This window comes from Protopterus annectens, chromosome 17.part0, assembly GCF_019279795.1.
Source record: "Protopterus annectens isolate FY-2018-M chromosome 17.part0, PAN1.0, whole genome shotgun sequence".
Lineage (NCBI taxonomy): Eukaryota > Metazoa > Chordata > Ceratodontiformes > Protopteridae > Protopterus > Protopterus annectens.
The window spans coordinates 787,547,332-787,570,978 of NC_056751.1; the positions used below are offsets into that span (position 1 = coordinate 787,547,332).

Below are 23,647 nucleotides of genomic sequence, written 5' to 3' on the forward strand. Positions count from 1 at the left end.
GCACTAATCAGCACTGCTCAGCCTGCACTCCCTATGGAATGACACCTAACAGGGCTACTCAGCACTGCTCTGCCTGTACTCCCTATGAAATGACACCTAATAGCAGTAATCAGCACTGCTCTGCCTACACTCCCTACAGAATGACATCTAATAGCACCAATCAGCACTGCTCTGCCTGCACTCCCTACGGAATGGCATCTAACAGCACTAATCAGCATTGCTCTGCCTGCACTCCCAACAGAATGACATCTAACAGCGCTAATCAGCACTGCTCTGCCTGCACCCCCTTTGGAATGACATATAATAGCACTGCTCTGCCTGCACCCCTTATGGAATGGCATCTAATAGCACTAATCAGCAATGCTCTGCCTGCACTTCCTACAGAATGACATCTAACAGCACTAATCAGCACTGCTCTGCCTGCACTCCCTATGGAATGACATCTAACAGCACTAATCAGCACTGCTCTGCCTGCACCCCCTATGGAATGACATCTAATAGCATGAATCAACACTGCTCTGCCTGCACTCCCTACAGAATGACATCTAACAGAACTAATTAGCACTGCTCTGCTTGCACTCCCTACAGAATGACATCTAATAGCACTAATCAGCACTGCTCTGCCTGCACTCCCTACGGAATGACATCTAACAGCACTAATCAGCACTGCTCTGCCTGCACCCCCTACAGAATGACATCTAACAGCACTAATCAGCACTGCTCTGCCTGCACTCCCTACAGAATGACATCTAACAGCACTAATCAGCATTGCCCTGCCTGCACTCCCTACGGAATGACATCTAACACCACTAATCACCACTGCTCTGCCTGCACTCCCTACGGAATGACATCTAACAGCACTAATCAGCACTGTTCTGCCTGCACTCCCTATGGAATGACATCTAACAGCACTAATCAGCACTGCTCTGCCTGCATTCCCAATGGAATGACACCTAACAGTGCTAATCAGTACTGCCCTGCCTGCATTTCCTATGGAATGACACCTAAGCGCTATTCAGCACTGCTCTGCCTGCACTCCCTACGGAATTACATCTAACAGCATTAATCAGCATTGCCCTGCCTGCACTCCCTACAGAATGACATCTAACACAAGTGTTGGGACTATCCATATGTCCAGGATATTTGGTGATACACCCAAGGTCAATATAACACTGGTACTGGCATGCACATTCCGGTGGGCCCCATACCATGGATTTTAATGGAATATTTCTCTGCTGATATCTTTCTTCAAAACAGGAGTTTCTGGGAAACACTAGTTTGCTGTTTCACCAGGCTTTACATTAGAAAATGCCACAGAATGTATCTAAATCAGATTTCTAAAGAGTTATAGTGAAATATTCCAGACTGCTATTCCCAGATCATGGGAGTTTGCTACCTGTCTCCAAACAAGTCAATATACCAAACTGTATTTCGAAATATTAATGATTATGGGGCAAGCTGTATGCTTAAAATGTTGTGTTTGACAACTACTTAGTAATTGCACTAGGTTTTGACCTCACACGACTATCTATGTATAGATGCATAGTTATATATAATTGTAACAGTTGTTTTGATGCAAGAAATATATGTTTATGCAATATTATGTTGAGTATGTTGTCACTGTTTGCTGTCCTCATGACAATTACATATTTTGTTGGGGTGAATGAAATAAAAATACTAGAAAGGTGTTGATGACTTAAGGAAATATCAAATTATACATACACAAAAAGTATCACCTGCTTTCTGACTGGCATTCATATAGCCAAACAACATGTGCGTGCACCAGTTTGGTCCAAAAGAATGTCAGTTGTCCACCCCTCACCCTCTAGAGTAGTGGATGGCTTGTGTATCCACTAAACCCAAATAAAGCACTCACCTTACCTTACATTCCTGCATACCAGCATGAGTGCAACTAGAACTGGCATGCAGGTTTTTGTACAGCAGACAGCTGGCTTTATAGTATTTGCGGAGAAGATCTACTAAAACTGGAAATTCTAAGAGAATATTTATGTTGCTATTAGTAGGGATATTGTGTTTTAATTTAATGACAGGTTTCTGCTTAACATTTCTTCACTTTGCAACAGAAGGGAAATGACAGTCACAATACTTTTTTGGAAGTCACGTTGATTTCTGTTTAAATGCAGCTGCTGACCTGCTTCATTTTAGTATCAGGTATAGAAATGATAATGACTGGTCTGGTCTAACTAGCATTTAAATGTTTCATTATTAAGTAGACTTCATTACATAACACAAATGTCGTTACATAGCGAAGTTTAATTCAATGCCATAGTTACTTTCTTTTAAGTTGATGTTCCTCAGCATTGCCCTGCCTGCACTCCCTACGGAATGACATCTAACAGCACTAATCAGCACTGCTCTGCCTGCATTCCCAATGGAATGACATCTAACAGCACTAATCAGCACTGCTCTGCCTGCATTCCCAATGGAATGACACCTAACAGTGCTAATCAGTGCTGCCCTGCCTGCATTTCCTATGGAATGACCCCTAACAGCGCTATTCAGCACTTCTCTGCCTGCACTCCTTACGGAATGACATCTAACAGCACTAATCAGCATTGCCCTGCCTGCACTCCCTACAAAATGACATCTAACACAAGTGTTGGGACTATCCTTATGTCCAGGATATTTGGTGATACACCCAAGGCCAATATAACACTGGTATTGGCATGCACATTCCGGTGGGCCCCATACCATGGATTTTAATGGAATATTTCTCTGCTGATATCTTTCTTCAAAACAGGAGTTTCTGGGAAACACTAGTTTGCTGTTTCACCAGGCTTTACATTAGAAAATGCCACAGAATGTATCTAAATCAGCATGAGTGCAACTAGAACTGGCATGCAGGTTTTTGTACAGCAGACAGCTGGCTTTATAGTATTTGCGGAGAAGATCTACTAAAACTGGAAATTCTAAGAGAATATTTATGTTGCTATTAGTAGGGATATTGTGTTTTAATTTAATGACAGGTTTCTGCTTAACATTTCTTCACTTTGCAACAGAAGGGAAATGACAGTCACAATACTTTTTTGGAAGTCACGTTGATTTCTGTTTAAATGCAGCTGCTGACCTGCTTCATTTTAGTATCAGGTATAGAAATGATAATGACTGGTCTGGTCTAACTAGCATTTAAATGTTTCATTATTAAGTAGACTTCATTACATAACACAAATGTCGTTACATAGCGAAGTTTAATTCAATGCCATAGTTACTTTCTTTTAAGTTGATGTTCCTCTGGGTAATATAAGCAGTGAAGAAAGACCATTACAAGCTACTTTGAATAGTCATTTCTTACAACGCAGGTGTTGGTGACAATCACTGTGTTACTTGAGCAAGCATTGAAATCTTTTAAATAAAAGTTATTTTTTTAAAGACACGTATATACTTTTCAGCAGAATACTGACCTCAGATTTCTTATGAATGCACACCTTTAAATCAGCATAGACTATTTCACGAAATTATTCTTCACAATTCTCTGCATGTTTAAGTGAAGATACAGCTAGAGAAAAAATGAAGACAGCGATCATTAAATAGGTTAATCACTGCTTAACTGACTCCCTACTTTTTAATGTTACCTGTTTAATCAAATGCTTCCTTTTTATGTTACCTCTTTAGTGACTGCAAATATCAGCATTATGTATGGAAAGAAATATAAACACTAATTGTGATTATAAAGTGTACAAGACAGGATGATAAGAAAAGTGTGGCATTTTTTTTTATGTTCACATAATATGGAATGTCTACATAGCTGGTATCCCGGACATTTACCTTATAAAAATGTTAAGTTAGAATTTGAAAACCTATCATATTGCATCCATGGAAGAGACATAAATTTTAAAACTTATCTTGTGAAAAAATGAAGCAGACCGAGTTAAACTGTTCATCGAGGAACATCTTCTGTCTACAGTTTTATAAGGTTCTTCTTTGTTGTAACATCAAAAGTCAGAAAACAAAAAAAATGAAACAGAAAAGCAAACATTGTACATATTTGGGAGTACGTTCATGGTACATGTCAAAGTACTGGTTGCAATTCTTGTAGAAGATCATGAAAAAAAGAAGTTATGTACTGACCATAACGTTATGTACTTACCATAACGTTCCTTCTGTGTCATCTATCTTCATTTATCCTTAACAGATAGGTTCGGTTCCAATATCAGAACCAACTCAGCTGTTACTACAGCTCACACCAGCCTCTCGAGCTTCACCTCTACCCAGAATCCCTCTCTCTCAATTACCTCAGATCGAGTTTGCAGAGAAAATAGAAATACATAAACTATATATATATATTATATATATATATATATATATATATATATATATATATATATATATATATTAGTCCCACTTCAAAACATCTTGATCAACTGTTTACATTTCTTCCTGTCCTCTGCATCTTGCTCTGTAACACCAACCACCTGCATGTCCTCTCTCACCACATCCATAAACCTTATCTTAGGCCTCCCTCTTTTCCTGTTACCTGGCAGCTTCATCCTTAGCATCTTTTTCCCAATATACTCTGCATCCCTCCTCAGCACATGTCCAAACCAACGTAATCTTGCCTCTCTGGCTTTGTCTCCAAACCTTCCAACCTGTGCTGACCCTCTAATATACTTATTCCTAATCCTGTCCATTCTCATCACACCCAGTGCAAATCTTAACATCTTCAACTCTGCGAAATATCTCAATCCACGAGACCCTTGTCGGCAATAATTCAGCACAAAAAGTCCTAAACGCGTTTTTTATTTGTAATAGACACAAAGCGTTTTCACCACAGTATACTGTGGCTTCATCAGAGGAATACATCACCAGGAGAAACACTCCTTAAAAATGTTTAAAATCAGGAAGTGACATCTTTACTATTTCCTGAAAGCAAGCTGGTGTACAAATCACCAACACATATAATAAAATCGGTGCAAACGCACCCATACAAAAAAATAAATTATAAAACAAGCCAGCAAATAAAACAATATATGAACATTCAGTCTACTAAAACAATAGAATAAGAATCACAATAAAAAGTTAGGGGTGGGCCATTCTCATTAATTCTTGAGAATCGAGAACTAGAATGGCAGTTGCGTCTAGACGCTTTTAGGCATCCTGGCCTTAATATTAATTGTAATATCACTCCAGTGTTGAAATTAAGGAGTTACCTAAGATAGGCGCACCTTGGTAATAATGGACTTATTTGTAAAGAATGTAATTACACCTTTCATACTTTATTATTTTTTACAATTTTTATAATGTTAGTTATTGGTATGACTTGTAGTACATCACGTTATCTCACATTATATATAGAATACTTATAGCCTCTCACTTCCTTTGTGAGGTAGGGGAGAAGAACTGATTGAATAAAACTTTTTGACATCTTCTTGATATGTATTAACCCGAGAGAGTGCTGGTTGTTTAATAATTATTGATTATAAAGAATTTATTGTGATTCTTGCTTTCAGGAAATAGTAAAGATGTCACTTCCTGATTTTAAACATTTTTAAGGAGTGTTTCTCCTGGTGATGTATTCCTCTGATGAAGCCACAGTATACTGTGGTGAAAACGCTTTGTGTCTATTACAAATAAAAAACGCGTTTTGGACTTTTTGTGCTGAATTATTGCCGACAAGGGTCTCGTGGATTGAGATATTTCTTTTTGTTTTTTTGCTTCAGTGAGTTTGTGATCTTCAACTCTGCCACGTTAAGCTCTGACTCCTGCCTTTTTGTCAGTGCCACTGTCTCCAACCCATATAACATAGCTGGTCTCACTACCCTCTTGTAGACCTTCCCTTTCACTCTTACTGGTACTCGTCTGTCACAAATCACTCCTGACACTCTTCTCCACCCACTCCATCCTGCCTGTACTCTCTTCTTCACCTCTCTTCTACACTCAGCGCTACTCTGAACTGTTGATCCCAAGTACTTAAACTCATCCACCTTCCCCAACTCTACTACCTGCATGTTCAGCATTCCTCTGTCCTCCCTCTCATTCACACACATATATTCTGTCTTAGTCCTGCTGACCTTCATTCCTCTTCTCTCTAGAGCATATCTCCACCTCTCCAGGGTCTCCTCCACCTGTTCCCTACTCTCACTACAGATCACAATGTCATCTGCAAACATCATTGTCCACAGGGACTCCTGTCTGATCTCGTTTGTCAATTGTCAACCTGTCCATCACCATTACAAATAAGAAAAGGCTCAGAGCTGATCCTTGATGTAATCCCACCTCCACCTTAAATGCATCCGTCACTCCCACTGCAGACCTCACCGCTATCACACTACCCTCGTACATATCCTGTACCACTCTTACATACTTCTCTGACCCTCCCGAATTTCTCATACAATACCACAACTCCTCTTTAGGCACCCTGTCATATGCTTTCTCTAAATCCACAAAGACACAATGCAACTCCTTCTGACCTTCTCTGTACTTCTCCATCAACACTCTCAGAGAAAACATTGCATCTGTACTGTTCTTTCCTGGCATGAAACCATACTGCTGATCACTAATCATCACTTCCCTTCTTAACCTAGCTTCCACTACTCTTTCCCATAGCTTCATGCTGTGACTGATAAGTTTAATCCCTCTGAGCCCCACTTCAAAACATCTAAAACCCATAACATCTAAACCATAACATCTAAAACCCATAACATCGAAAATGTGCACCATAACACTGAACACTACAAATCACCTGCTCTGCCCCCCCTCCCCCAGTAAATTAAATATTACCAACTCTGAGATCGCACTACAGTGGGAAAAAGTTAATTTCCTAACCCCACTGTATCATGATAACCATAAAGAATGTACACATAATGTCTATATCACTTACCTGTATGGCCTAAAAAACACATGCAGAGTGGCAAAATAAACACTATATGAATAGTATAAACTCCTACACTATATAAATAACAACTATAGAAATAAAAACTACAACATCTCATAGTGATACCACAAGATAAACAGAATAAACTATAACACTTACATGTTTGATGATACACTATTACATATTATACATTTTAAATGCTATGAAATCTGATATTATGAGTTTTAGCTGTTATGAATTTTAGATGTTATGGTCTCGATGTTATGGGTTTTAGATGTTTTGAAATGTAACTCTATATATATATATATATATATATATATATATATACACATACACACACACACACACACACACATTTTATATACATATATATATATATATATATATATATATATATATATATATATATATATAATCTACACACACACACATTTTATATATATATATATATATATATATATATATATATATATATATATATATATATATATGTCTACTTCATAAGATCGACAGACCATTTGATCGACATTCATTTAGTCGACACCTCATTTGGATGACAACCAGTATTCAAAGCAAAAACAGTACAGTTTTGTACCTACCATAAATGTAGATGTCTGAGTGTTCACACTGCTGCAGTCATCACACATGGGTTATCCTGCCATCAGGCAGTCCTGCAGTCGGCCAGAGCTCCAAAGTCTTCGTCTGGCATTGGTTGCTGTCGCTTCTTCCCTGACGTCAGTGCGCCAGGATATATAAGATGCATCCAACGCCATTTTCTTCAGTTTTTCTTGCCCCAGATGTCAGGTGCCCCCAATAGGTAGGCAATACATATTGCTAATAAAAAATATACATATAAAAATAAAACAATTCCTTCAGTTACAAGCAAATACACCACAAAGGTTTTATAGGATAGAAAGGTATAGATAACTCCAGCTAGTTCAGAGGTGATGGAGGGAGGGTAACCTGGACTGCAGCAGTGTGAACACTCGAACATCTACATTTATGGTAGGTACAAAACTGTACTATGTTCATCGTGTTACACTGCTGCAGTCATCACACTTGGGTTGAATCCCAAAGCTAAGGATGGGTGGTGGAACTAAACAGGGTTTGGTGAGGCTAGTAGGCCTTGCAGAACTGCAGTGGCAAAGCTAGCTCTGGTTTTAGAGTATAGAGGTAAGTGATAGTGCTTGGTGAAGGTGTGCACTGAACTCCAAGTTGCAGCCTCCAAAATATCCTTGGTTGGTACCCCTCTGAGGAAGGCTGTTGATGTTGCTGTAGCCCTGGTGGAATGGGGCCTGATGTTACCAGGCACAGATTTCCCATGGTGTGTGTAGCAGAAATGGATACAATGTCCTATCCATTTTGAAATGGTCTGTTTTTGATCCGGCAGCATAGGATACAAAGAGCTGGTCAGATTTTCTGAAAGCCTTAGTTTTATCCAAGTAGTAACGTAATTGCCTGTGAATGTCCAAAGAGTGTAGGAGCCTTTCCCCTTTGTTCTGGGAGTCTGGATAAAAGGTGGGTAAATGAATGGTTTGGTTTAGGGCCACACTGGATACCACCTTTGGCATAAAGGAAGCTTTAGTTCATAAAGAGACTCTGCCTTGATGAAAAATGATGAAAGGCTCCACTGCCATTAGTGCTTGTAGCTCTGAGACTCTTCGTGCTGAAGTTATTGCTAGCAGCAGGGCAATTTTCCATGATAGGAACTGTAGATCAGCTGTGAAAGCTGGTTCAAAGGGCGGTAGTGTAAGTTTTTCCAAAACAAAGTTGAGATCCCAAGTTGGTGTTGGTGCTCTCCGGGGCGGTCTTATGTTCTTAGCCCCTCTGAGGAACTGTCTTAGTAATGGATGTGAAAATATAGGAGGATCCGTGTTGTATTGAGCTGAAATAGCTGAAGCGTGGATCTTAATAGATGAGAAGGAAAGTCCTTTGTGCAACATCTCAGTTAAATATTGAAGAATCTGAGGAATATTTGGTACAAGGGAATTTTGGCCTTTAGCCTGGTTCCAGGCGCAGAATCTTTTCCATTTGTCTGAATAGACTTTCCTGGTGCTGGGCCTCCTGGCCTCCAGAATGACGTCCATCACAGCTTTAGAGAAAAGTGTTGACTGGTTGTTTAGGCAATTTGCCATGCAGCCAGATTTAAAGTCTTGAGCTGGCTGTGTAGAATCTGATTGTTTTGCTGAGTAAGCAGGTGAGGAATTGTAGGTAAAATCCATGGTGGGCCTTGAGCCATGTTCCTTAGTATTGGATACCAGTGTTGGCGTGGCCAGTCTGGAGCAATGAGTATCATTTGTGGCCTCTCTAATCTGGCTTTCAGCAGCACCTTTGCCAGAAGAGGCAGTGGAGGAAAGGCATACACTGCCAATGTTTTCCAACTGAATGAGAGGGCGTCCACTTTCCAAGCTAGTGTGTGGTATGTCCTTGTGCAGAATTTCCGTAGTTGGTAGTTTTGGGGGGAAGCAAACAGATCTATGTTTGGGCTCCCCCATTTTTGAGTTATCATTGCGAATACTTGTGGATCTAGTTTCCACTTGTGAGGATCTATGATGTTTCTGCTTAGATCGTCTGCCAATGTGTTTTTCTTTCCTGGCAGGAATTGTACTTGTAGTTGAACTTGGTAGGTCAGTGCTGTGTTCCACAAGGTCATTGCTTGTCTGCATAGGGGGTAGGAGTGTGTGCCCCCTTGCTTGTTTATGTACCACATCACTGTGGTGTTGTCCATCTTTATTAGGAGTTGTCCTAGATGTAGGAGGTCCTTGAAAGCTATTAGGGCATTTTGTACAGCTAGCATCTCTTTTTGATTGATATGTAGATGCCTTTGGTCTGCAGACCATTTGCCCTGAATACACTGTCCTGCCATGTGCGCTCCCCAGGCATAATCCGATGCATCTGTTGTTATAGTTTGCCTGGCTGTGGATAAGGTAAAAGGCTGACCCTTGTTGAGGTGACATGCCTGAGCCCACCATAGAAACCCCTGTTGAAGGCAGGGTATGAGTGGAATTATTGTTTCCAAGCTGGGGCTGTGTTGAGTCCATATGCTTTTCATATACCATTGTAATTTCCTCACATGCAGTTTTGCAAATGGTATTAGTAGTATGCAAGACGCAATGAATCCCAAGGCCTGCATAATTTTTCTTGCAGGGAGTTGGGTCTTTGTTGCCATCATTTTGAAGTATTGAGTCAGTTGTCCTTGCTTGTCTGGCGTGAGATAAGCCATCTGGGCCGTTGTATTTAAGCTGGCACCCAGGAATATTATGTCTTGTGAGGGAACTAGTTTTGACTTCTTTTCATTTACTGTGTACCCTAGGCAACTTAGTAGGTTTTTGACAAACACCAGATGCTTTAATAGAATGTCCTTGCTTTCTGCTTGAATAAGGCAGTCATCCAGGTATGGATATATTTGAATCCCTCTTTGTCTGCGTATGCAATTACTGGTGCCAGGCATCTTGTGAAGACCCTGGGCGCAGTACATAAGCCAAAGGGCAGTGCAGAGAATTGGTAATGGGTTGAACCTGCTATAAATCGGAGGTATCTTCTACAATTTTGTCTGATAGGGACATGCAGGTATGCCTCCTTGAGGTCCAACGTTACTAGCCAAGCCTTCTTGACCAGCATGGGAAGAAGTTACTGTAGTGCTAGCATCTTGAATTTGGGTACTTCCAGGTATGTGTTTAGAATTGAGGGGTCCAGAATGGGTCTCCAGGCTTTGTCCTTTCGAGGAACTAGAAACAGTCTTGAGTAAAATCCTTGTCCTTGCTACTGTGTAGGAACCTGTTGAACGTCTCTCATGTCCATGAGAGCTGAAATTTACTTTTGAGCCTCTGCCCATTGATTTGGTGGTAGGTTTGGCATTCCTTTTATCCTTGGCAAAGTGTGAAAGTGGAATCTGTATCCTTGAGATACAATATTTAGGACCCATTTGTCTTTTGTGATGATGTGCCAATTGTCTGCAAAAAGTGCTAGTTTTCCACCCAAGGGAGCTGCCAAGAGGGTTTTGCTTGGAAGTCTGAGGGGTAAGTCATTATGTTTGTCTTCTGGTAGTTTGAGACCTGTCTTCTCCTCCTTTTTGGGTTGTGGCACCCCATTGTCGAGGCTGGTAAGAGCCTTGTGACTGGCCTCTGCCCCTTGGGTGTCTGTATCTGCCCCTCTGTAGTCTGGCAGAAGCTGGAAAGGACCAGTTTTTGGTTGGCCAATTTCTGCTGAAACGAGGGGGTTGAACCTGTTAAAAAATCTTTGACCGTCTGCATAGATTTGGCCTTATCCTCCATTTTCTTTAAAACTTCTTCTGCTTTTACACCAAATAAAACATCCTGCTGTAAAGGTGCATCCAATAACTTTGCTTTAACATGATCAGGTAAAGTTTGTTCTTTTAACCAAGCATGCCTACGTATGACAGACCCTGTCACTGCTGCTCTACAAGAAGCTTCCAATGAATCAAATCCACATTGTAAAGTATGTTTTCCCACTTGTTCGGCTGAATGCAACACATCTTGCATTTCCTTGTAATCTGGCTGGTCTGTATGTGTGAGCATTTTTTGTTTTAATTGAGACATCAAATATTGTTGATATTTCAGCATGTGAAACTGACAATTTAAGACCCTCATAGCTAGAGAAGCTGAGGTATATACTGTCTTTCCCCATCTGTCTAGTGCTCTGGAATCCCTTTCAGAGGGCGCAGGATTTTTAGCAATAGAGGCCTTAACCCCTTTGGGACCCTGGGAAATGTTTTTTGGGTCAGCAACAGGGCTTTTATACAGGAATTTGTGTGAGTCAGGGACTCTGTAGTATCTGTCTGGTTTGGCTGGTGCAGGAGGTAGTGAATCTGGGTTAAGACTAGATTCTGAATAAACATCATCCACAATGTCTAACACAGGTGGAATAGCAAGTGGTCTGTGCTGGGGTAGTAAAAGGAACTCTCGGAGCCTTTTCTTAGAATCAGAGTAATCCTGGCCTTCCCAGTGGAAATGTTCCCTCATGGTATGTAAGGTTTCCCCAAAAGAGTAGTCTTCTGGGGGAGATGCAGAAGGGATAGACTCTTCAGCATCAGAGTCTTCATAAGGGGGAAAGGAATATTCCTGTTCCTCAGAAGAGTCTGAGGAAATTGAAACCTGGTCAGAAGAAGTGTAGTCCTCCTCCTGTCTTGGCCTTTTATCAGGAGGGGGATGGGAACCACTGATTAGGGTAATTAAGTCTTCAGCCATCTTAAGCATCTGTTTCTTAGGCATGGGGCCTTGTACTGGAGACTGCTGTACAGTCTTCTTTGTTTTTAAAGGAGTTTTCAGCTTTGCATAGAATTTAATAGTGAGTGTAGTCAGTCTGAAGACACCTTCTGCAACTGAAGGCGTTTCAACTGCACCGGAATCTCCTTCAGGCATGGAGTCGGAGGGGCCTAAAGGTAAAGTTTGTGGAGGCCTAGCAATCTCCGCTTGTGAATCGGATGCCACCTGGGGTTCTAAATCAGCGGTCGTCAGGGGCTGAGTAGGCGCCTCACTGAAAACCGGAGAATCGGCGACTGGCCTAGCAGAGGCCTCGGAGTCTGGTTTGGGTTTCAGCTGCCTGTCCTTATCTTTGTGTTTTTTATGCATTCCGGTCGTCGGTTGCTCCGACGGCATGGTATAATTAAATTTCCTACCAAAATAATGTTGGGTGAAATCAAACGGACATTTAATAGTTCGTTTATTGAACCTAGCACAAAACCGACAACCTGTGACATCGTGGTCTGGGCCTAGGCAAGGAATACAATAAGAATGAAAGTCCTTATGAGGTATTTGCTTCCCACAAGAAATGCAATTGTTAACTTTTTCTGACATCAGACTGAGGCAAGAAAAGGTTCCCCAACGGGGTGCTTTATTGAAGACTTCGGCCTGAAATTCGATTTGAAAATCTCAGGAGTTGGCCGACCGGCACTTGCGAACTGCTTCTGCTTCGGGCACCGCGCGACAAGAAAGACTGAAGAAAATGGCATCGGATGCTTCTTATATACCCCTGGCACACTGATGTCAGGGAAGAAGCGACAGCAACCGATGTTGGACCAAGACTTTGGAACTCTGGCCGACTGCGGGACCGCCTGACGGCAGGATAACCCAAGTGTGATGACTGCAGCAGTGCAACATGATGAACATCTGGGATTTGCCCCCCTCTCCAATGTTGTGCAACCCTGGAGTTGATATATATAGTTAGAGAGGGTGTGGGGGGCACAGCTCCCCACATTGGAGGGTGAGGGGGGCAAAGCCCCCCACCTATTTTCATTTAAAATGTGTAGTTTTTGTTGTATTTTCATGTTTTAAATGGAAATAGGTGGCCCCCCACCTATATATATATCAACTCCAGGGTCGCACAACATTGGGGAGGGGGGCAAATCCCTGTTAAGTGCCTTGAATACTGGTTGTCGACCAAATGAATGTCGATCAAATAGTCTGTCGATCTTATGAAGTAGACCCATACACACACATATATATATATATATATATATATATATATATATATATATATATATCAATATAAAGTAAGCCAGATGGAAGCCTCATCTACTGTGCTTGAATCATCATAATAGTTCTAGGGCATATGATCCACTCCACCAAATAATCCTTGAGGTCAGGGGATGGAGGGAGGGAAGTCAAGGATAAATGAAGACAGACAACACAGATGGAACATTATGGTGAGTACATAATTTCTTTATCTAGTCAAAGTCAAAGTAAACTTTATTATCATACAGATCAACACAGAGGAAAAGTGTGTGACACTGCAAAAACGTCGATACTCAGGCTCATACCATAAAATTATAGTTTACAGAAGGAAGACTAACAATAATTTAAAAATACTGAAAACAGAAATCAAAATAGATACTAAAAATAAATACAATAAAAAAATATAAGATACAAATGAGTTTTTACAGCAGAAACAAACAATACAACAACAGGAACAGATTTAGTACAAATATAAGGAAATATAACTATAAGGATATATAACAAACAGTACTATAAAGAAAGAGGCGCACGTTAAAAAAAAATACGGTTTACAGTTTTCATAGTGCAGATAGAGACATGTAAAGCGAGCATGTAGAGAGTTATGTAAATAACATTGACATATTGCACATAAATAATGCTTGTTTACCCATTTAGCGGGTTAGGTTATGGGTTTGTTGTTCAGCAATCTGATAGCACGTGGGAAGAATCTGTTATGGAATCTGGATGCCCTGCATCTAATGCTTCCGTAGCGCTTCCTTGTTGGCAGGAGTTGAATAGTCCATGAGCCGGATGGTGTATATCTCTCAGTAGTTTTCGGACTCTACCATAGCATCTGTTTGTATATATGTCCTGTAGGGATTGAAGGTTGGAGTCAATGATTTTTGTGGCTTGTTTAATGATCGTATCCCATGCCTTCCTATCAGCTTAAGAGCAATTTCCATACCAGACAATGATGTTGTTTGTCAGTATGGTCTCAATCGTGGCTCTGTAGAAGGTAAATAGGACCTGTGGGGAGAGGTTAGCTCTACGAAGTCTAAGGAAGTGGAGACGTTGTTGGTCTCTCTTTATAAGCTAGGAAGTGTTTGTGGCCCAACTGAAGTCTTGCGAGATATGTATCCCTAGGAATTTGGTGCTATTAACTCTCTCCACTGCGGCACCATTGATGATGACAGGGGTGTGTGGCTTACTTACCTTCCTAAAATCGATGATGATTTCATTGGTTTCCCATTATTTTGATATTGTCAACCTTGCCTTTATCCTTGACAGAAGGGACAAAGTCCCCAGCTACCTAGAAAATCTTGTGGGGGACTCAGAAGGATATTGCTGAGCACCATCGAGCCAAAGGATGATCTTCCCCTAGAGACCAAGTCGAGTTTGTAATGAGTAATAAAGGTATGAGGAGAAGCCCAAGTGGCTGCTGCACATATATTGTCCACTGAAGCTCTAGACTGGAAGACCACTAAAGTGGATATAGATCTTGTAGAATGTGCTTGAACAGATTTAGGCAGGGTTCATAGGTTCATAGGTTCATAGGTTCATAGGTTTATAGTTTGGCACTAGGCTGTCAGCCCTAGGGCCTATACAAGCCTAGCCATAACAATGCCCTGGCTATTTCTTCCCACACTATTTACTTCCCTGGACCCCTGTCTAGCAGGGTGACTGACGTGATCCCCGGGGTGAATTTCCTTTCTCCCATCCAATCTTCAAGGTTCCTTTTGAAGAGGGCCAAAGAGACACTCTGCTTGACATGTATGGGCAATCTATTCCAGAGTCTGGGGAGTCTCTGGGTCAGGAACCTATCCCTCCAGCATGTTTTGTTTATTGTGATGACAAAGTTTAGATCCCCGGAGCGTGTGGCTCTGAGGGATTGGGATTTCTTTAAGTGTAGCATGTCCAACAGCTCTGGGCTTGACATGGCCTTGTTTAATTTAGTCTTATCATAAATTAATGAAATGCAATCTTCCAACCACTTACAGAGTGTAGTCTTGCTGACTGCCTTGCCCAACTTTGCAGTGGAAAAGGAAACAAATAGTTGTTTTGACTGTCTAATGTCTTTTGTTCTATGAAGATAGAAGCATAATTGTCTGGACGTCTAGGAGATGTAGAGCATATTCTCCTTTGAACTAGTAGGTTAACTGTCTGATTAATATTAGTTTCTGAAACTACCTTGGACAGAAAGGAGGGGTTCATTCTCAAAGAAAACCTGTCTTTGTAGAAAATTAGGTAAGGCAGTTCAGAGGATAAGGGCTTGGACCTCTGAGATCCTCCTAGCAGAGGTAATAGCTACCAAAAACAAGGTCTTCCAAGATAAAAACTTCAGATCACATTCCACAGAGGGTTCAAAGGGGGAATGTATTACTGCTTGTAGTACTAAATTCAGGTCCCAAGGAGGAATGGGATCTTTGAACAGGGGTTTTAACAACAATGTGCCTCTTAGGAATGATTTACAAAGTCTATGAGAAGCTAAAGAACATTCTTCCAAACCATTTTGAAATTAGAAATGGCAGCGACTGTAATTTAATGGTGGAAGGACAAGCTCCAGCATTGAACAGGGAAGCTACAAAGTCAAAAACATGCTCTACAGAAGCAGAAAAGGGATCAGTTTGCTTCTCTTGGGCCCAAATGGTAAATCTTTTCCACTTAGTGGATTACAGTTTTCATGTGAAAAGGTTTATGAGCCGATAAAAGAATGTATTATACTGGAGAGGAAATGTTAGGATGCCTGGCAATCGATGGAATTGGAAGAACCACGCAGTCAAAAGGTTCAAAATGTTTGGGTGAACAAGGTCATCTAGATGGGACAGAATATCTGGCACTGGGTCCAGAATCCAAGGTTGTCGAATTAGGTAAGGCTAGAGAAAGACGAACCAAGCCTGCCAAGGGGGGCAATTGTGGAGAAGAGCATCTCTGGATGACTTTACTAGAGGGGGAATCAGGGCAAAATAATTGCTGCACTTGTTGTTTAGGGTACACAAGAACAGATCGCAAGGTTGACCCCTTTGATGGAATATCATTTTTGCCAATTCCAGGCTAAGAGAACACTCATGAGGCAGAAGGATGCATTTGCTCAGTTTGTCTGCAGTCATACTGGAACTCCCCAGAATGTGTGTTGCTATTAGAAAAAGGTTGGAAGAGGTCGCTCACAGCCACACCCTGAGGGCTTCTCGACAAATGGGGTAAGACTTGGTTTCTCCCTGTTTGTTGATGTACCAACCCACTGACATACAGTACTGTCTATTTGAACTGCAATTGCCCCTTGTGTAAGTTGGCTTCTAATGGGGACCAAGTGCCATGGACCGTCTTGCCCAGATAATGCCCCTACCCCATCTGGGAGGCATCAGTGGTCACTATGGCTGTGGGCTCCAGAAAGACAAAGGGAAGAACTAGAAGAATCTGCTCAGAATGTACCCACCAAAAAGGTCCATTTTATAATGGTTGGTGATCAGGACATGGTCTGACAATGAGTGGTGAAGGATAGACGACTGGGTTGCTAGTAGCCATTGCAGAATTCTCATGTATAACCTGGCTAAGGGTACTAGAGTTATAGAAGCTACCATGGATCCTAGAGCTTGTAAAACTAATCAAGCTTGAACTCCCTTTGTGTGGAGTAACTTGTGAACTTGAGGTACAATACTGTGGCATCGTCCTGGAGGAAGAGAGGCTATTGCTGTTTGAGTATTCAGTACTGCTCCTATGAATTCTAAATTTTGTTGGAGTTAAATGTGACTTTTCTAGGTTTACTGTAATCCCTTGGTGGGCACAGATGTTAAGGGTGTAGTTTCTGGCTACTACTAATTGATGCTTGGTCGAAGTGATTATGAGCCAGTCGCCCAAGTAAAGAAACTCTGAATCCTTGCAGTCTCAAGTGAGCTGCTACTACTGCCATGCATTTGGTAAACACCTTGGGGGATGTGGTAAGGCCAAAGGGCAGTGCCCTGAATTGGTAATGTCTGGCTCACAGCCAGAAGTGGAGGAACTTTCTGGAGTATTTGTCCATCTTTATATGGTAATATGAATCCTTGCCGGCAAATCCAGAGAAACACCAAGTAACAAAAAGCACGAAAAATGGAGCAGGATACAGAAAAAAGTAAAATTTATTAAGCACTTTTGTCAGATATTAGGATTGACTTCTTCAGAATATGAATCCTAAATGTTTATAGAGCACATCCAGTTGCCCTTCTTCAGGAAGGGAAGAACAGACTGTACGTAACCATCTGGAACTTTGTTTGTCGAACAGATTTGTTCAGTATACTGAGATCCAAAATGGACCTCCAGTCCCCTTATTTGGCACTAAAAAGAATGCTGAGTAGGTTTCATATCCATTTTGGTCTGGTGGGACTTTTTGGATGACCCTTTTATCCAGCAGTTTCTGAATTTCTTTCACTGTTGAATCCCTCTGATTGGGTGGAACATTGAGCATTTTCTTGTGAGTGGGGTGAGACTGAGAAAAGGGAATGATATATCCTCTGGATACAATTCGTTGCAACCATGAATCTTTTCTTAAGTTTAGCCAAGCATTTACGTACAAGGACAAGCATCCTCTGACTGCTTTCAGAGGAAGACAATTGGGTCTCCTTTCAGGAATACTGAAAAGGCTTCCCTGGGAAGGAATCCCTAAAGCCCTGACTTTGCAGACCACCTCAGCCACGAGGGTGGCGTCTTCCATTCTGGTTCCCTCCCCTGCCCCTGGGTGAACTCCCTCCATGTATGTCTTGGAAAGGCCCTTGGGATTTTGTTGAACCACATTTTTGCACCACTCCTCTGATTCCTAGAAAAGGACCTCTGGAGGGTGGAGAAATGTACACCCACAGCAGAAAGGGTCTTACCATCCTTCTCACACCTGGATAGCATTTCTTTTACCTTACGGCCAAACAAGTAAGTTCTGTCAAAAGCAGATGAGAATGGTTCCACAAAGATACATAGGTACATCCAGGTGTGTCTCCTTATGGCTACGCCTGTACCCACTGCTCTAGACGTCCCTTCGGATGTATGAGCGATCAGCCACATGGAAGAATTGGACACAGACTTCAGAGGTGACTAACTGGAAAGCTACTTTCTCTTGGACTCCCTCAGGTACAGCACCTGCTAGGGTGTCTGACAATTCTTTAATCAGAATCCACTGGAGTCTGGTGAAATGTGCCAAAAAATGCAAGGACCTTATGGCAAAGGTCAATGAAGCGTAAAGCCGCTTCCCATATCTGTCCATAGTCAAGTACTCTCTGTTGGGTGGATGAATAGAGGAACTCTCCTCAGTGAGTTCCTATTTGGTTCATAGGTTCATAGGTTCATAGGTTTATACTAGGCTATCTGCCCTAAGGCATTTATAAGCCTAGCCCAAATTTTTGTGGCTTACGCCACCCCTTATATGAAAAAATACTGTGCCCATTAGTTTGTTGTGCCTCTGTCCAGCAGTGACACAGAGATGATTCCCGGGATAAACCTACGATCTCCCATCCACAGGTCAAGATTTCTCTTGAACAGAGTCAGCGAGGTGCTCTGCCTCACATGGATCGGGATTTTATTCCACAGCATAGGGAGTCTCTGAGTGATAAATCTATCCCTCCAGCACGTCCTATTTATATCCGTGTGGGAGCCGCTATGACCATAGCATCAACAACTAATCCCTTGGACCAAAACTGTGTCTTCTAGAGCAGAAAGAATTTTATCAGGTCTTTTGGGATGGGCTTAATGGTGTCTGGAGCCTTCCATGCCCACTGAGAAATCAACTGAACAAGTTCATCAGCAGGAGGTGTCACCCAAGAGATAGTTGAGTAGGTGCCAAAAGCCTGCAGGCAAACAAATTCCTCAGCAGAAGGGTTTTGGGACGTCCTGCCATCTCTCTGTTTTAAAATTCCCTAGATGTTGCCAAATGAGACATCATCAGAAGGTGACCGTGGTGGGGGGGGCTCCCCCTCATTGAAACCTGTGTCCTCAGTGACAGATTCCTGGGGGAAATCCAAGTGCTTCCTCCTGCACTTCTTTTTCTGAGGGACCTCCTCAGGTGGATAATCTGGGGAGGTATCAGAAGATGGCAGTATCTGTGCCTGTGACACCTGAGGGTTCAGCACCCGCTGTCCCAGCAGAGAGGCAGGAGGAATAATTGAGCTAGAGGGAGGTACCTGTTCCAAGGGGGTAGGTGACAACTGAGTCTCTGCAACAGGAAGGGCCCTCTGCATTGCCTTAAACGCCACCGCCCCCAGAGGGAAAGGAGCCCAGAACTGAGACAGACTGCCTCTGGCAGAATTAACTTGAGCCAAAGCTTCAAGGAGCAGGGACGGCTCTGATAAATCAGGAGTCAAGACCTGCCCCCCAGAACCGACAGGGTAGCTACAGCTCTGAGAGGTCTCTGGTTCAAAAATAACCAAAAAGCTCCGGATAACTACTGGCTCCAAAGTGGTGAACAACTCCAGAGCTGGTACTGTCGATGCTGGGAGGTCCGGAACAAAGGACTCTAAGACCTCCGAAGAGGTTAGAGGAGGAGTTGTTAATGGAGTAAAGGAAATTTCAGTACAAAGACCTGAAGGATGTCAGCTCCAGAATGTCAACAGCAGAGCCCTGCGGTTCCATGGAAACTTTCAGGAATGACAGCTTCAATTTCTTAGCTTTCAGAACTGATGGGGAGGTCAGAACCGAAAAACTTCTTTTCTTAGATTTTTCAAGAGATGATGGAGATGTCTGTTGTAGCTTTATCTCCAGATGAAAAGACTTTGCCAAAGGCTGAAGGTACAAGTCCTTTTAAAATGAGCTTATTATGCCATTGCACCAGCACTCAGTGACTAAAGGTGTGACAAATTCTATCTTTCTGTAAATGGTGACGTCCAAGACAATACACACATAATGAATGAAAATCTGATGATGACAAAGTTAGAACAGGTCAGTTAAGTTTAATCATCTGTGAACTGAGGGGGTGGAGCTAGAAACTAAACTTTCTATTTAAGGGGTAAAACAAAACATTTCAAAGCTTTACTGGAAAGGCTCGCCCAGACTCTGCCACAGTTTGCCATGAGGGAAAGGTTAGTTTGCTTTTGTTTTCTTGTGCTTTGTATTACTTTATTGCATTTTTCTATTTTGTATACTGTGATTTGTTTTCTATACACTGTGATTTACTTGTATTCTGCTTTTAATTGTATATTAAAACTTGAAAAGAGACCACAGCTCTTTCTCTTGTGAGTCAGACATAATGTTTTCACCCCCTCCCACCATGTTATTGTTGTGTTCTTAAATACCTCTGTCTTTCGAGTTGCCTGCCCCTTATGTAATTTGACCATAAACCTCCATCCCTCTTTCCTTTCACTGGTTGGTGTAAGTGCAAAATTATCATTTTGTGAAATCACTCCCCTTCAACTATTTACATTTATTGGCCATCCCACTTTATCCCCTAGTACCAGAATACAAAAGTGCCCACCTCCTTTCAATCTATCTTGCTCTTTTAAAAATAGTGGCTCTCCAGTTGGACAGCTGAAAAATAAGTTATGTACGCACCATAACGTTCCATGTGTGTTGTCCATCTCACCTTCATTCTTAGCAGGTTGGGTTTAGAACCGATTTTCAGTTCCAACTCGGCCTTATACAAAGCTCGAGGTCTTCCACTAGCTCGTGGCTAAAACTCTATCCCATGATCCACTATGAGAGTTCTCCAGATCCTGTCTGCAGATACAGCTAAATAAAGGTCACTGAATAAGTGATAGAGCAATAAAGAAGGTCAAAGGACATTAATAATCAATTGCACCAGCTCGATCCTCTAGGACCGAAAGACTGGGGGCAGAAGGGTGGGATGTAAGAATGAACTCGAGATGGACAACACACATAGAACGTTATGGTGAGTATATAACTTCTTTATGTGATGTTGTCCTATCTCACCTTCATTCCTAGCTGGCTGGGACAGCATCCCTAGCACCATCCTTCTTGGGTGGCTCAAGGGAGAATATTCTTCAGAACAGTGGACCCGAAGGAGGCCCTGTTCCTGGAGGTCAAATCAACTTTGTAATGAGTGATAAAGCTATGAGGCCTTGGCCATGTTGCTACAGCACAAATGGTGTCAATTGGTAGTATCACCCGAAAGGCAGACGAGGTTGCAATGGCTCTTGTAGAATGACCTTTTATTTTATAAGAAAGTTCTTTGTTTTTAGATTGGTAAGTAAAGGTAATACAATCTGATAGCCAATTTGAAAATGTGACTTTTGACACAGGAACACATTTTTTGAGTCTGAAAGGGATACAAATAATTGGTCATATTTTCATGTAAGTAGAAATGTAATTGTCTATGTACATCCAGCTGGTGCAGTATATATTCTGCCCTGTTGCCATAGTTTGGGAAAAAAACAGGTAGTGCTATGGACTGATTCAGGTTAAATTCTGATAATACTTTGAGTAAAAAGGATGGGCTCGTTCGTAGGGATACTCTATCTTTGTGGAAAAGCATGTAGGGGGGCTTTATGGACAATGCTTGCAGCTCTGAAAACTCTTCTTGCAGAAGTAATAGCTATAAACGGAATCATTTTCCAAGTAAGATACTTGAGGTCGCAGGATGATGCAGGCTCAAAAGGGGGAAGGAACAAACATGATAAAATAAAATTTAAGTCCCATGGCGGTGGAGGGACCTTAATAGGTGGTCTTAATAAGACAGTACTTTTAAGAAAGGCTTTGCAAAGTCTGTGGGACATCACATTAGGGCCTGATTCTCCTAAATGGAAATTGGATATGGCAGCCAGCTAGAACTGAACAGTAGCTGCGGCTGCCCCTTCATTAAACAGTTTTGCCAGAAATTGAAGAATAGAAGCTACTAGGCAGAGAAGGGGTCGAGGTGGTTATTCAAGGTTCATGAAGAGAATCTTTTCCATTCACTTTTATACAACCTCCTTGTTGAAGCTTTACTGGACGAGATCAGAATATGCTTTACTGACATAGAAAGGTTAGGGAGCCTGGCTATGGCTGGAATCAGAGCAGCCAAGCTGTCAACTTGAGGGTTTAAAGGGAAGGGTGGAGCTTCACTGATGCATGGGTCAGGAGGTCCAGAACAGAGTCCAGAATCCACGGCTCCTCCTGAAGATAAGGCCACAGGAATGGGAACCAGATTTGACTAGGCCAGTATAGGGGGAACAAGTATTAAGTTCCTTCCCAAGAGACTGGCTTTCTGAAGAACATCTGGTGTCAAAGGAAAGGCATAAAGGAGACCCAAGGGCCAATCATGAACAAGTGCATCCCTTGGTGACTCCCCCGGAGGGGGAATCAGGGCAAAGTAGCTGCAGCATTTGGCATTCATGGACATGGCAAAAAAGTCACAGCAAGGCTGGCCCCATTTGTGGAAAATCTCTTCCACCACTTCCTGTTTTAGGGACCACTCGTGAGGCATGAGAATCACTCTGCTGAGTTTGTCTGCAATCACGCTGGATTTCCCTAGGATGTGCATTGCTATCAGAAAGCACTGGGAGGAGGTTGCCCAATGCCATACTCTCAGGGCCTCCCGACAAAGGGGGTAAGATCTGGTTCCTCCTTGTTTATGTACCATACAACTGACATGTTGTCTGTCTGTATCCCAACAGTTCATAGCAGAAGAGTCCTGGAATGCTTGGAACACTAAAAGCACTGCTCTCATCTCTAGGACACTGATGTACAACTGGGCCTCGTGGTCCTGCCAAGTGCCTTGAACTGTCATTCCCAGATAATGCCCCCCCAACCCTATCTGGGAAGCATCCATGGTCACTGTGGCTAAAGGCTAGGGAGGAAGAAAGGGACAACCTAATGTCATGAGTGGAGTAAAGACACCAATGAAGGTCTTTCCTGCAGGATTCCATTACCAAAATTTGGTGGGACATAGGTTGTTCCTTCACTGACCACTGAATGAAAAGTAGCCACTATAGTATTGTCATGTGCAGATGTGGTAATGGACTCCAGGTTATCGCAGCTGCCACTGTTCCCAGTACTTTGAGGATTGTTCTTGCTTGTACTTTCTCTTGGAAAGAAGGTTTAGGACTTGACGTCATAGCATTTGAACCCTTTTGGAGGGATGTTTTGCCATCAAATTTGTTGTACCTAAATCTGCTCCCATAAAAATTATATGCTGAGATAGAAACAAGGCAGATGTTTTGCAGTTTATTGTAATTCTTAGGTGAGAGCAGAAATGTAAAATGATGTCTCTCGCTTTGGATAGAATCTTTGGAAGACATGACTAACAGTAACTACAACAGAAAAAAAACAGCCAACAACTCTAGGGGAAAACCACAGAAAAAAACACTACTACTACTAAAATTTACACAACACTTTTTTTTTTTTTTTTTTTTTTTTTTTAAAACAGCGATCAGATCAGCCAAACACACAGAAAAAAGGCTCTCTAACTAAAAGG

General features: G+C 41.9%; 1 protein-coding gene across 3 annotated transcripts in view; it reads right to left on the bottom strand.

Moving 5' to 3' along the window:
- The window catches only part of LOC122791341, an 829,676-nt gene that overhangs the window by 80,074 nt on the left and 725,955 nt on the right, over nt 1-23,647 (bottom strand). Inside the window, exon 5 of one of the 3 annotated variants that reach the window (XM_044059056.1) lies at nt 3,447-3,517. The exons of 1 other annotated variant lie outside the window; for it this stretch is intronic. In XM_044059056.1, the coding sequence (XP_043914991.1) occupies nt 3,477-3,517 (41 nt within the window). In that variant the 3' untranslated portion in view covers nt 3,447-3,476. Of the gene's footprint in view, nt 1-3,422; nt 3,518-23,647 lie in introns of all 3 variants that reach the window. One more of the 3 variants, XR_006363140.1, reaches the window with a different exon arrangement.